Raw genomic sequence first — 15,316 nt, 5'->3', positions numbered from 1 at the left:
AGGAAGTTCTGCCATTTGTAAAAAGACCTCTCTATAAAATTCAGAAAAAGATTCAATAGTAAGCCGCATTTGGTTTATTTATAGGCCCATTACCTGATTCATGCATTTTTGAAAACCTAAAAAATAAGACAAGCATTCGATATTTTCAAAAAAAATGATTTTATCATCTCTAGAAAAACAGATTAGAGATGCCTGCTAAAATTCCATCATTAATCTCATTAATGTGTCTACCTGTTCAATTAATAAAATATTTCATTTTGGCCCTAATTTACCATATGAAAACACACACAGGCAGGCAGGTGTTTTTAGTCTGGATTCAGCTACTGACTGAAAAAACTATTAGAATTCTCTATTGCTCAACTGCTCAATCTGGAAACATGTGTTATCTTGATCACTAATAGTTATTTTAGGGAACATATTTTTTAAACAACCTTTTGTTCACTGAGTCTAATTTCAAAACCCATCTTCTGTATGTATTCTCAGAAATGGAAAAATAAGCTTTCATAGCCTGAGTGAACTTTCAGACAAAAACCATGTGCTGAGTAAACTTCTGGTCTTAGCAATCAATACACATGAAAAGGAACCAGAGAAAAAGGTTCTAAAAGATGTAATTCATTTACAGTTAATGTTAAGTTTTATTTTTCAAGACACTTACATGATTTGTGATCCCCCTCATATGACAGTAAGAAATTTCAAAAGGAAATATTTCTCATTTAAGGCCAGTGGTTAAATCTATTTTAAATATTAGGGGAATTTCAGCTTCCTAAAGTAGTTATTAGAGGCAGCTTTGGGATGACAGGTGACTTTTTTAGTTCCTTACCCTATGGGCTTCTGCATGGCGTATTTTAAGATTTCAAGTTTTAAAAAATTGAGTTTTCTTTTCTTTCAAGGAATAAAAGTGAACAATAAACTGAAGGTTAATGTTTTAGATTAGATAATTCTCTATGTGTTTTAAGAGAAAAATAGTCCTTAATAATTAAAAAAACCCACAGTACTGAAAATACTGAGTGTATTCTAAATTATTATTCTGGGAGGGCAGATTATTTTTATTACTTACTTTTTAATAGACAGTTAAAGGAATACTGATCAAAAAATCAAATATCATGGATATATTAGACTGTAAGAGAGGGAAATGGATATGTACTATTTTTAGGCCTTTAAAACCATACCTTTCTATGACTCACGTGTATATACCTGTGAAATAAATATATATATTGAATTTAAGAGAGTCTCCTTTCCTGTATCTCTTTGTGTATATACATCCGTCTCTCTATCTATCTGCCTATCTATCTATCTATCTATCTATCTATCTATCTATCTATCTATCTATGAGTAGGGGCAGCAAGGCTTTGGCTGAGAGTGTTATCTTTGGCAAGCGTGCGTTAAATGACTTGCTTGGCATGGAGGGCATTTGTCTTGTTACTAAGGGAGAGAGCAGCACTCTCTCAGCGCCCTTAGATGAACCAAGTGAAGTTCAGTACTTCATATAAGATACAAAGTCACTCACGATTATAACAAAGCTCTGGCTATAGGTTTTGTGTAGTCATTTCAGGAAGACCCAAACAAGGCTACAGTATAATCATTCACCAAAACCTGTAAAGGGAAATAATCATCTCTTATGAAAGTTTTAGTATATTATCCTTATGGGTGGAGGTCATGAAATAATGCATTGGCTTTATTTTAATAATAACTATTTCTAGTGGTCTGGAAAATGAAAAAATTAAGGGCCACTTAGGGAAAAGTCTAACTGTAAGCTCACCACCCTAACGAAAGACTATGCAAACACTACAACAAACCAGTGGAAAAAGATGAAAATAGGTCCTAGTGCATACCCAGTCAAGGTGTCTGATGAATGTTACATGTAAGGATGAAGTACAAGATATGGCCTATCTTTTGAACATGAAGACTTTATCCTGTGATCAGGGTGCAACAGACACAGTCCCTGACCTGAGAATCTTCTTATTTACCTAAAGGCAGAGCTGCAGTCTGGTCTTTATGTTGAGCTTCTTTCTCTTGTTCACCTTTCAGGACTGCTACAGCCTCAGCAGTGACTACTTGAACTATCCTTGCAGACACCTCCTCTGTAATAAACAGTAACAAAATAAAATATAACGATGAGAAGTCTGAGAAAGCAAAGAGGAAAAGTAACCAAACAGTATAGTGGATTATAATTTCATTTTCTTCCCCCTAAAAAGTACAACATAATTTTTTAATTGCAGAGAAAACATAAACACATATATACAAAAAAGAAGAAGAAAAGAAGTTGGTATTCTAGGAGCTAAGCTAAGCAAGCAAAATGAGCACAGAACTGAGAAAAAATACTTACATAGTATTTGAACATTTTTTTGGCTTCAACAACAGAAATTTATTTTCAACTCTGAAGTCTATGACATCTCTGTTATAGAATGAGTGTTTGTATCCCCTGCCCCCAAAGTCATATGTTGAAGTCCTAACCTCCAATGTGAAGGTAATTGGTACTTTATTTTGTAAAAGCTGTTTACAAAAATAGAAACAATTTAATTTCTTTATACCTAGTAAAACAAATTCAAGGATAGAAGAGAGGATTCATTTTGAATTTAACTTAAATTTGTTTTATAGTTTTCTTATACTATTCTAAAAATATAATTTATATAAGCTTGTGTGCTTGATTTGCAGAAATACCATTATTTAAAATCTGAAAATCTATTTATGGTTAAATAGCATTATCCAGGATCAGTGAAAATAAGATAAATTATAAGGAATCTGGAAAGATGAAGTTTTAATGAAATACATGGCAATGATATGTCAGATGGTCTCTTTCTAAAGAACTAGTATTTTTCTAGAGAGTTGATATTTTAAAGATCTTTAAAGCCATATGACATCAAATCATCTTAGTTTCATTTTTTTTTTTAAAGGAGGGCTCAAAATTAAAATGATTGGTCTGTGAGATACCAAATAACTAGTTTTTAGCATTCCTGACTATTATAATATTCTTTCTCCTAAGCAGAACAATGGAAGAAATAACAAACACATAATCACAAAACTTTCTAACAGTCGTGAGTGAATGACTAACAGAAATATATCAACTCTTTTAGTGGTATGAATGAAGGAAACATACTCACTCTCAGACCTGCTCAGCTATATGTCTATCTAAAATACATCATTGAAATTCCATTCCTGATTATAGCTGGAAGCTATGCAACAAGTGATGAGCCACAATTGAGCAACATCTATCTGTCTGTCTGTCTGTCTGTCTATCTATCTATCTATCTATCTATCTATCTAATCTATCATCTATCTACCTACCTATCTGCCTGCCTACCTACCTATATATCTCATAGACCATGTTAGATATTGTGATAGTTTACCTTTAGAAGATGACTATTTTATTTCTAAGAGATAATACTATCTTATTAGCATATTTGTTTTAGTGTCAGAATAGAATTTTTCACAGTTACAGCAGTTAAATAAATAACATTAACAGTCACCAAAGCATTATGAGGAGGATTATCTGCTATGCTACTCAGTGAAGAGGGCAGTAGAGAAGGAAAGGCTGTTTGTTTTCATAAAGCCAGGCTGCTGGGTGGGGTTTCTCTGAACATTCTCTGAAAGGCTGGGCTCCTAAAGTGATGTTTTTTTAAACAGGAAAGAGTACACAAAAAGGGCTACAGAAAATTAAATTAGCTGTAAAGATCATGCTTAGACGTCTAAATTGTTTAATAATGTTACAAAAAGAATTATTTTAGGTTTTGAGAATTGCCGCTTACATATATTAATTTTTAATGCAATTAAAATATTTAAAAATCAGTAGAGTGAGGTAGCTTCTTCTAGCATCCCAGTGATTTATGGAAAAATTGAGTGTAATAAAGAGGTGGAACAATCATGGCAGAAATTGGGAGATATATATATATATATATATATATATATATATATATATATATATGACCTTTGTGTCTTCTGGATCATTCTTGCATCTTTCTATTAGCACGTATGCAAACTGTAGTGTCTTCCTATGGCATTTAGTACATCTCACATGGAATTGTGCTGGTTCACATGGCTTATCTCCCACACTATATAAGGTTTCCCAAGTCAGGGACTCTCTTCTGTCATTGTCACAATTCTAACTTTTAAGTTCAGGGGTACATGTGCAACTTTGTTACAGAGATAAACTTGTGTCATGGGGGCTTGTTGTACAGATTATTTTATCACCCAGGTATTAAGCCTAGTGCCCATTAGTTATTTTTCCTGATCCTCTCCCTCTTCCAATCCTCCACCTTCCAATAGGCCCCAGTGTGTGTTGTTCCCCTTGATGTTGATGTGTCCATGTGTTCTCATCATTTAGCTCCCGCTTATAAGTGAGAACATGCAATATTTGGTTTTCTGTTCCTGTGTTAGTTGCTAAGAATAATGGTTCCATCCATGCCCTGGCAAAATACATGATATTGTTCTTTATTATGGCTGCATAGTATTCCACAGTGTATATGTACCACATTTTCTTTATCCAGTCTATCATTGATGGGCATTTAGGTTGATTCTATGTCTTTGCTATTGTGAATAGTATTGCAATGCACAACTCTTGAAGCTTCTCTTATTGAGCTTTACTCAGATTGGATGCTTAACAGAATTTTTTTTGACAGAATAGAAAATTAATATGAAAGGTTTTGTTCATAATATTTACAAACATTCAGAAATAATTCATGCTTGTTACTACATTTAGTAACCTTAAAACCTCAAATTATCCTATTTACTCTATTATTAAGTATTTGATATATATATCAAAACAGTATTTCTTAAATGGGGGTCCTGCATTCTTGTTTAATTACTGATAAATATTTTTAGGGTCTGAGAGTGTTTTATATGTATTCTTTTTTTAGATTGGGAAGATAATCCAAAAGAAATAAGTATCCATTGGTTATATGTGCAAATTATAACTGAGCAACTCTACATTATTTCAGTATTTTTCTTTGGGATTGTATTTTAGGATACAGTTTTGATATCCATGGAGAATTATTTAAGTGTTGAGAGCTAATAAAAAAGGAGAGGTGGATTTAATACATAAAGGATGTATTCATACAAGTGTAGCCCAAATAACATTGTGGTACACTGTATAAATAGACTTTGAAAATAATTGAAACAGAGAAAAAAGGAGAATAGAAGTATTACTTGTCTCCAGTTCAGTATAGAAATGTCCAACTTAAACAAAGGCACTGTATCAGCCAGTACTAATCATGAGTGATAATTTAGTTTCAGCAAAGCAGTATCATTTATTGTAGATGGGAAGTAGCAGAGAGTTTGAATTTTACTGGTTTTGTTGTTTCGGAGAAAATGAATTTATAAGTGTGTTTATGTCCCATAATGGAATTAGAACTCATGAACAAGTTAATTTTATTTTTGTATATGTTTAACCAAAAGTTGTTAAAAAAAATAATCCAAGGGAGAATTGGTAAATTTTTTCTTCTTTGAAGTAATTTAAGAGGATTTGAGAAACATTATTTTAGCATAGTCAAACAAAGTTATTGGCTTAATTGACATATTATCTTTAAGATTTTTTAGAGAATAATATTGTTAAACTTTTTCAAATAGGGCATGACACATTTTATAATATAGAGTTCACAGTGAATTTAGGAAAACAGGAGCCTAAGATTGTTCTGGGAATTTCAACTGGTCCAATTAATTTAAAATCTTCCTCTAAGTAAGGGCTGTCATCAGCAGAGACAGAAGCATTCTTAAGGAAGGAAGAGATGGGCTTCTCTCATTGGAAGCCTCACCAGCAGATCTACTGGGTGAGCTTCATCCTTATAGCATGGCTTCTGGGACAGGAGCAAATTCAGTCAGAGTTTGTGTAAAGTTCAGGGCAGATTAATGGTAAATGTTCCAAACAAACTTAGAAGACAAGGAAAGACAGTCAAAAAATCAGACCTATAAAAATATAAATGTAATGATTATGATGTGTATGATTATATATGTAATTTCTTCACTGATTCTACATTTGTCTATTAAATACCTCATCCATCCATCCATCCATCCATCCATCCATCCATCCATCCATCTATCTATATATTTAGGGGATTACTGATTGCTGTTTTTTTACAGCACACATCAGAGGGAATCTCACAGACTTTAATTCAGGAAAATGTGGGTACAAATTCCAGCATTGCTACTTTCTAGTTATTTCATACTATGAAATGTATTCAGTCTCATTTTGCTTCGATGCCTTATCCATAAAATGGAAATAATTTTAGTATCTGTCTCAGAGGTTGTTGTGGGGACTCAATTACATAATTATATAACAGGCCTGGCAAATAATTATATAACAGGCCTGGAATACAAATAAAATAAAAACTTCTATATAGTCCTTCACCAGCACATCTTTATTTTCCCCTAGTCATGTATTTTTCTGAGTCTTCTACTTTAATATTTCTACTTTAAAGAAAGAGCAATAGTGATATGCACTAAAGGTCAGCCCAACTAGGCTATTGTTATTATAACCATCTGAAAATATAGTTAATCCAATATCACTGATGTTGATGGCTATGTTAATGGACAAGGGAAGTATTTTTTTTCCAAGGCAAAGATATGAGAGAAGTAAATATTGTCTTTGTTATTTATTTTCTGGCTTCACACCCAGTTTCCTGGATGCATAGGTCCTGGGCTACCATCTGCTCAAGATTCCGTCCAGCAAGTCCCAATTCAGGACTGTCTATTCTAGACAGTGCTCTAAAAGGTATGATAATCCTGTCTAATTCTGAAGACAATTGGTGACATGAAAAATTCTTTTTGAAGTAAGAGATTAGACTACATTTTAATTTTTCATTGCTTACTTTTCCTACCTTCTATTCCTTTTTATACTTTCTATTCTTTTTTTCTTGCTTTTTCTTCCAAACATAGGTGTAAAGTTATAACCAGGACTTAGTTGTTAGAAGATCAAAGATGAATCTAGATTACACATAAATTGGGGAATTATTATTCATTATATGTAATTGAAAGGTAACACTGATCTTCATAGCTGAAAATATTAAACAAACATAAAACTGCTTATTGTAATCTGATATTTTGAAAGGCTCAATTATCTTTCTTTTGAACTTATAAAATGTTCTGGCACTGGACATTTTTTAGTTTATGTTAGAAATTATCTTAGTTAATAAGTGTATACAATATGTTTTTCTATTCTTTCTCTTGTGAATGTTCCATTCTGTCTTTTGTGAATGAATGTCAGGGTTTTGATGTAATTAACCGTAGTTTTTGCATTGCAGTAAGACCCTTACATTGGTATTTGAATGTTAATTTGTTATTATTTTATCGGTAGTGTCAATATGATAATGACACAATTTCTGTAAGTAATAAAAAATATTATAACATGCCTGTAAAGTCACGTCATGGCTATGCATGAGTGACAACTTGGATCTGCTCACAAATCAATTAGAGGGAAAACATTAAAAAGGAACCTTTCTAAATAAAATTCATCTCATAATTTCTAAAAATGCTATTGGTTAAAGGCTGATAAGAATAAAGGATTTAAATATTTAATCCAGGCAACAGAGCAACAGATGATAGCAGATCACCACTATCCAGGTAAACATCTGAAGATAAAAAGTGAAATCTGTCTTGAAAACTTTTCCTGGGAAACAAAGATGGGGTCAGTATTTAGAAAAGAGAATCAAAGCAGTCCTCTGGAAACAAATAATATCTTTTCTTGGTATTAAGGAAATACATTGGTGGAAACACATACAGGAGATTAATATGTATGAGAAACTAATTGAGAAATGCTGTCATCCACCAAAAACTACTTGAAGAAACCCAAACGGTATCATGCTAGGCTACTTACATCTCACCTAACTAATGAATAAACATCACACTGTTATACAACGTTATTAAGCAACCTTGTATAACAAGTTGTTACAGTAGGCACTTTCATTTCTTGTTGATGTTATTTAATACACATATTTACATATTGTCCAGATGGGAAAACTAGCAAAATAATGGATAAAGATATGCTTGTCCCATTTAGACACTGTTATGATTTACATCAGTATTTTATATAAAAGTAGGTTCTAGTGTCAGAAAACCTGGGATCAAATTCCATCTCCATCTCTTACTAGCCAAAAGACCTTGTTAAGTAACAATCTCTCTAACCTTCAGATTCCACATCTGTAAAGTGGGAATAAGAGTAGTATTTATCTTTTGGTGTGTTGTGACAATTAAATAAAACAATATAAATCAAGTGCTTATTTAAATTAGGTACCACTGTTTTAATCACTCTTGATGTTCTGTTATCATGAAATCTATGAACATCATTTGATCGACAAAATGTAGGTAAGATCTGAAAGTTTTTGTCAGACACTGAGATTATTCCGTCATTTTTCCCAATGAGTACCTCCTTGCTTAAATGTTGGGTCACTGCTGGGACCCTAACAGACAATACATCAGGCTCCTGCCACTTATTATTTAAACTAAAAGGAACATAAGGTAAATTTTGCCCTACTGTCATATCATACTACTCAGCATTTACAGCCATCATGACCCTCTGGTTTCTTCCCTAATGCTGATTCATGCGGCACCACTGCCATGCTCTTCTGATCACACTATTTGTCACAACAAAAATTTTAAGACAACCTCAGGCTTTGCTTTTAGCGCATTTTAAAGTTATTGTGTTACATTTATCTATCAATATTGCTTGGTTGATTAAAAATAAGAGCAATGGAGATGAAACTTTTTCAATGATCCTGGAAGTTTCAACTTGTTTCTGAGTGATTCTGAGTGATACGTAACATTGTTGGTGGACCCATAAGTTTGATTTTGAATTCGTACCCTGTGGTTTTTCAGCAGGATCAGCTATGATTACTTGAACGTGCAAAGGTTCACCGATTAGACTGTGAATAAAAAAAATCCAAGCACCTTGGCATATGCTTGAGAACATATTTTTGTTGATTTCTTTCAGGTTGTTAGAGAAAAGTAAGAGACAGTGCCTGTAAATTCAACCATATGGAATATAAAAGCCTGTAAATGTTTTAAGAATCTTTGGTATAATAATGTTGTGTTCAAAGAAAACGACAAATAAGCTTACCGTACGCTTGTGGAAGAAGGAAAACAAAACAATTTTAGACAGAATGCTCCTGTCAAGAAAAGGTTTTTCTCAGTAGGGTACAGAATGGTTTCCTAGGAAACCGATGCTAATTGCTGCTGCTGATGGAAACTAATCAACAAGGAAAGCACTGTGTAGTTTGAAGCACTCTGCTAAACAAAGACCCTAGATGAATTCATAAAAATAGGGAAAGAAGAAAAGTTCTTTGCTTCTACTCCTTGCTCAATTTGGAGAGTAAATGGTTCCTCTGAAACTATTTCCTGTAATCAACTGATGATGAAGGAAATTAAAAGAGCAAATTGTTGGGTTTTTATTTGTTTGTTTCCCTGGCACCTTTGCATTAATTAGAGGCCAGCATTGGCATGTCTCACCCTAGACAAACCTCTGTTAATCTCAGGGGTCACACTGGCCAACATTGCAGCTACAGATCTTTCCCCACCAGCTTTTTTTTTCCCAGATATTTCTTCTAAAGATTTAGCGATTAAAACAAGGATCAATTTCGTTTATGGGGAAAAATGCATTTGAGGCGAAGTTAGTTAACGAAGACAAAGGCATTTAAGATAAAAGAATTATGATGGCACAAAATTCAGCTCTGATGGGTACTTAAATTTAAGAGAATTTATTTTGCACCTGCTATAGACAATGGAGCTATTCTTAGTCACTAGTGGGGGATAGAAAGATGAGTAAGATATGGCATTCCTACATTTAAGTTGTGTTTAAAGGGGGGCACTCTTGTTCAAGGACATGTTTTATTTTTCTTCTTCAAGATTTACTAGTAGTGGCCACAAATTTTGACTGATCCCGCCACAGTCACTCATATGGTCCTCTTCTGAAACGGATTTACAAATTGGTAGACTAGGATTGTGAGTACAGTGTATAATCATAGGAGAATTTTCCCTCTCTTGCTCTTTTTTTCCTCTACCTCCATGTACATGCTCAAACCCACAATCTTGTTTAGATTATACCTTAATGTACTCAAATGAAGTCTTTAGAGTTTAACAGAACTGGCCTAGCATTTAAATTTGGTCAAGGAGGAAAATGTAGTAAATTAATACTATTATCAGTGAAAGGACACCACAGGTTAAAAACACTACATTATGGAGTCAAAGGTAATTAGAAAAGCACAGATCAGAGATAGTACCTACTGGAAAATTTTGCTTCTAATTTTTAGTTCCCAGCTGAAAGTAGGGAAACAGAAAACACATTTAAGCAGAAGAAATATGGTAAGCCAATATTGTTACAATTTAGCTTTATATTTATCATGTTCTAGTTAAAGTGTTTTGCTGGTGGTGGTTTTGGGGGTGTCCAATGGAGTAATGTATTGCATGTTTATGTTGTTTGTAGCCCCTATATTACATATTTACTAATTAACTAAGGTTGTAATATTTTATCAATCTTAACTTGAGAAAGAGAAATTTCTAGAGAGGTTTGCTCCCCTGAAATTTTCAAATAGTTTTAACACCAATAAATTGAATCCAATCATTAAGGCACTGAGGGAATTGACAGTATTTTTGGAACTTTGAAATGTTCTGTTTTGCATCTCGTCAAAACTGTTACAATTGTACTACTCTTTGTAGATGTGGGGAAATTGGATTATATTCTCTTCATTAAGTCTTAAAATACATCACATTGCTAAAGGAATGTAGCATGATACATTTTAAATATTAGTGGGAAAATAAAATATCAATAAAACAAAGAGACCTTGAATAAATCCACCCCCCAGAAAGAGTAACTGTGAGATAAACAAAATATAAAATATAGTGGGTTTGTGGAAAAGCAATTGTGTATGTGTGTGTGTGTGTGTGTGTGTATGCACATGTTAGGACTCATGCACATAGAGGTCTGTCCATGCTTTTAAAGTCTCATCTGTACATGGATACCTCACAGGTCTTGGGCACAAGGAGCAAGGCTAGGGTTTCTTATGGAGAAATCAATGCTTCTATAGCTGCAAAACATAGGAATGCCAATGCTGGCCTGAGACAGGATATGATGGAAAAAAAATTCTACATTCTAAAAGGATGTCATTGGAATAAACTTTTGAAATTAAGTTCTCTATATACCAAGAATAGTCTTTACTAGTTACCTCTGTAAACACAGATCTTTCTTCTAGGAGAAACTATATTTGTTACAATAAAATGGTAAAGATCATCAGCTTAGCTAACTTTTGTTTGATCCTTCTCTCTCATCCCCAACATAACTTAGAAATCTTTGGAAGCCTTGTGACCTAGATGCATATGGAATTTAGGAACCATGTGATGGGAAAAATCACTTCGTTCAAAATGCATCAGAAGGTACACTCAATGTTCACATGGAAAACCCAACATGACTTCTGCGTAATCAGATTTCACTTAAACCTCCTTCCCGTCCTATAACGTTTCTAAGAATTCGCAAATAGCAGCAATCATCAACCTTATCTGCTTTCTTCTTAGCAAGTTTCTCATTAACTATTAATGTTGTAAATAAGTGACTGTTCATTTTCTATACCTGCATATTTTATATCATTATAGCTACAAAAGTATTGTCCGCAAAGATTCTCTTTACACCAGCATCTGAAACGACTTGGCGGACTTTAAAAGTCAATATTAAATAGACGTGGTAGTTCTTTGTAATTTTCAAATCATAACTGAATCATGTTTCAGTAATCTTATGGGGGGAGGTACAGTGAAATCAATTACACTATGAACTTCTGAAAACTGAAATACCTACTTAAGAAAAAGCAAAAGAAAGTAAAGTAAATTTGAACCATCCTACTATTCTTTCTTTAATAATGCTGTAAAATAAAAGCTCAGCCACAACCCAAGAGAAGGGGAGCACCTTCACTGGAAAAATTCTAAATATGTAAAATTGATGATAGTTAAAATACTTTTTGCCAGACCTGTAAGTAGCAAAATCAACAGACTTTGCAAATCTTCTTTTTACAGCAAGAAGTGTAAGGTCAATGTAATATTTGTATTTCGATGCCATTATGATAGTAAAAAGCAAAGACTTTAATAGAATTTTAAAATTTCTTCATGTCAAAAATATTCTAGAATAAAGATGATTTCTTTTAGACTCTGTATTGATAAATGCACCCCATGGAAAATATTATTAAATACATTTTTCAATTTTATTTCTTCATTATGTAAGACAAATAAAAAACAAATAATTTCAAATGCACCTTGAGAAATTTGCAAATAGCATACAAATCTTTAGAAAATATCTCTGGGACGTTTGTTGAAATAAAATTTTAGATTGATGATTTTGCTTCAATGTTGTTTATTCATGTCAATTTCTATAGCTGCATCTCTCCACTGTATTGCTTCTCATTGATACCAAGCACACCTCTAGAAATACCTTCAAAGCATGAATTCCATCTCTATTATACCTATACTTGCCAAAGAACTCACTCTTTACTTGAAGATGATGAAATTTTATATCAGAATAGAAATGATATCTAGAAGCATAAAACTGTAACTTGTTATTGTAATAGCTCTGGTTGTCCTATTGTAGGAGCCCAGCAGAAAGAGAAAGGTAGATAAAATTTGATGGAGTGGTAGTTGAGAAAAATGTAAGAACAGGATGCTATCTAGGTAGGTAGCCTGATATAGGGCAAGGAAATTAAGCTTTGTAATGAGATTTATGGCGGGATTTTAGGCATATGAGCATATGACTGCTGACTTGAAGAAAATGAATAGAAGGGATTGGGGAAGCAGATAGAAAAGTGCTGAAGTCACGTTTCATTTACTTTCTAATTCTGCATACGGCCGGTCCTAGGTAGGCAGATATTACTATACCCATACAACATACTTGGTCTACAAAGACAGAGCTTCATTTGGAATGAGAATCACAATCTTATGGAATAGATATTTGGGGCTTGTTGAGGATATGGAAAATCAGATTTCATTAAAAGGCCCTGAAATTTTCAGGAAAATATTACAATGAAAATTCAATTTACTACGATAATATATGAAAAATATATTATTTTCTTCCCAACATATAAGGAAAATTTCTAAATCAGGACTTGTACCTTTGTTTTTCAAAATGAAATTACAATTTCAGTATTTCATGTACAGGAGCCCTGATCATGAAGCAGTTGACCAATTCTTGGTTCTAAGAATATGCCTAAAAATAGCTTGGTTTCTCAGATTCCTTTCCTTTCCCTTTGCTAGTTTATCAGTCATTTTTCACCCAACTTTTACAGAGACCACCCCCTCCAAAAATATTTTATGTGAGTTTGTAGTTTGGGTTTGTTTTCTTTAAAAAAAAACTGTAAAAGTAAAAACTCTCATGAAACCAGAGAACTTTGTTGTTTTTGCTCTTTTTCTTGGACAGTTCTGAAATGCACACATGAAACAAAGAGGCAGGAATGACATGATCTGAAAACAACTAGAAGGTGATCAAAAGCTATAGGAAGAGAAGTATGGTTTTAATACAATCATTATGTTAATTAAAGTGTCTTACTGAAATTTTATAGCATAAAATACAAGAAATACCTCAACATTTTAAATAGAGTTTAGAGTGTCCAAAATACTCTTTAAAATGCAAATATCGTATTTTCATTTTCCCACAGAACTGGTAAAGAAAACCACTTTCTATTTACATACTGTAGTTTTTCCACATTCAGTTGTATCAAAGAACACAGGCAAAAGTTGAAACTTGCCATTATTCAAGCCTCAGGAGATTCAAGCATTTCTAGTTAGAATTGAAGAAATGCTCGATATTATAAAATTTACTTTAAAAGTAAGTGTAATTTGGGGGAGTTTTTTTCTTCACATCAAAAAAAATTAAATTCAAACTTATCTAGTAATTCCATCATAAGATGATAAATTTTTTTTCTTCACATAAAAAAAATTAAATTCAAACTTATCTAATAATTCCATCATAAGATGATAAATTGTCAGCTAGAGTAATTTAAGTTCACCCTTAAAGAGTGAAATCCAACTAGAAAGGAAACCTGTGTCACCAAAATAGCCAATTCCTTGAGCAGTATTTTTGATTTTGTATTAGGATCATATGAGCAAGTTAAATGTGGTCTGCAGAGCATTTCATAACACATTTTTCTTCAGGATGGCAGATGAGAGAAGGGAACTACTGTTATTCCGACTGAATGAACTTCCTTTCTCGTTATCCTCTTGTTATTCCTCTACTGTTATTCCTCTACTGTTATTCTCTACTGTTATCCCAACTGAATGAACTTCCTCTCTTAAAATGTGACTTTTGTTAAGTGGCTACTTAACAAAACTACTTAAAGTGAGTTTGATTGCATCAAACTCAATCATTTGCTTCTTTTCTTATAGCAATCAGGATTTATAAAGAATTAGATGAGAACCGGCCTGGAGAAAATAAATATCTTACATGCGTTGTGATCTACACCAAGTTAGTGCAATATCTGGAGAAAAAGCCACTTTCCCCAGGTCAGCATTTGTGTTCCAGTAAAGCTCGAAGGAAAGCAAGTTTATTCCAATTTTTTTAATGCTTTAGTCACAAATCTCTATTTTTCAAGCTGATGAGAAAAACAACCAAAGCCAATTTTTAAAGAAAGACATAAATAAACATGAGCTGAAGATGCAAAATTCAACAAGGAGAAAAAGTATCCAGTGAATTGATTTATTTTTAAAAAGTGGTTATAAAAGTAAGTCAATAATTATTATTACTACTATTAGTTTCCTCCTTGGAGAAGAATTTCACTAAACACTGAAATACTTAATGATTAGATTTAGAAAATGTAAATGGGAGCATTTTCATTCAAATATGTCAAAGGAAAAGAAAATTATGGATCACAGGAAGCTTTTTATTAAGTGAAAAATGAAAACTAAAATGAAACTAAGGAATTATATTTAACTGAAATCACAATATTTTCCTAAAGTTAATGTATAAATTCCTAATTTGATATGATAATGTTGTTTACTATCTAAGAACTCATTTGCAAATAATTTTATGCACTCAAAGATGAAATAGAGAAAATAAAGGGCACTGGTGACATTTGGTCTTCAAAAATAGGATACATAATATCTTTCCAAGACGATACTGGTATACTCCTTTAAAGGAGGCACATATTAAATCCATGACTTAGAATATCCAAATGCTTTAAGATTTAGATTGCCCATTTGTCAGAAATGAGATTTACTTGAGCTCCTGACCTAGAACAGTGCAGCAATCCTTATTTATAGTCAGAGGATCAAAAAAGACATGCATTATAGAGTTCCATTTACAGAATATTTCAGTGGCATTTTCAACCTGAGCCAATTATTACACTGGCCTCAATTCTGCAGAAAT

General features: G+C 32.8%; 1 protein-coding gene across 40 annotated transcripts in view; it reads right to left on the bottom strand.

The window, feature by feature from the left end:
• Nucleotides 1-15,316, bottom strand: part of MAP2 (microtubule associated protein 2) — a 310,414-nt gene that overhangs the window by 53,420 nt on the left and 241,678 nt on the right. For all 40 annotated transcript variants that reach the window (XM_034954994.3, XM_008959005.4, XM_055109049.2 and 37 more), the window contains one exon: nucleotides 1,968-2,081. In XM_034954994.3, the coding sequence (XP_034810885.1) occupies nucleotides 1,968-2,081 (114 nt within the window). The remainder of the gene's footprint in view (nucleotides 1-1,967; nucleotides 2,082-15,316) is intronic.

Source organism: Pan paniscus, chromosome 13 (assembly GCF_029289425.2).
Source record: "Pan paniscus chromosome 13, NHGRI_mPanPan1-v2.0_pri, whole genome shotgun sequence".
NCBI classification, from domain to species: domain Eukaryota; kingdom Metazoa; phylum Chordata; class Mammalia; order Primates; family Hominidae; genus Pan; species Pan paniscus.
The sequence above is the reverse complement of the archived record's forward strand: the minus strand, read 5'-3'. Positions and strand labels throughout refer to the sequence as shown.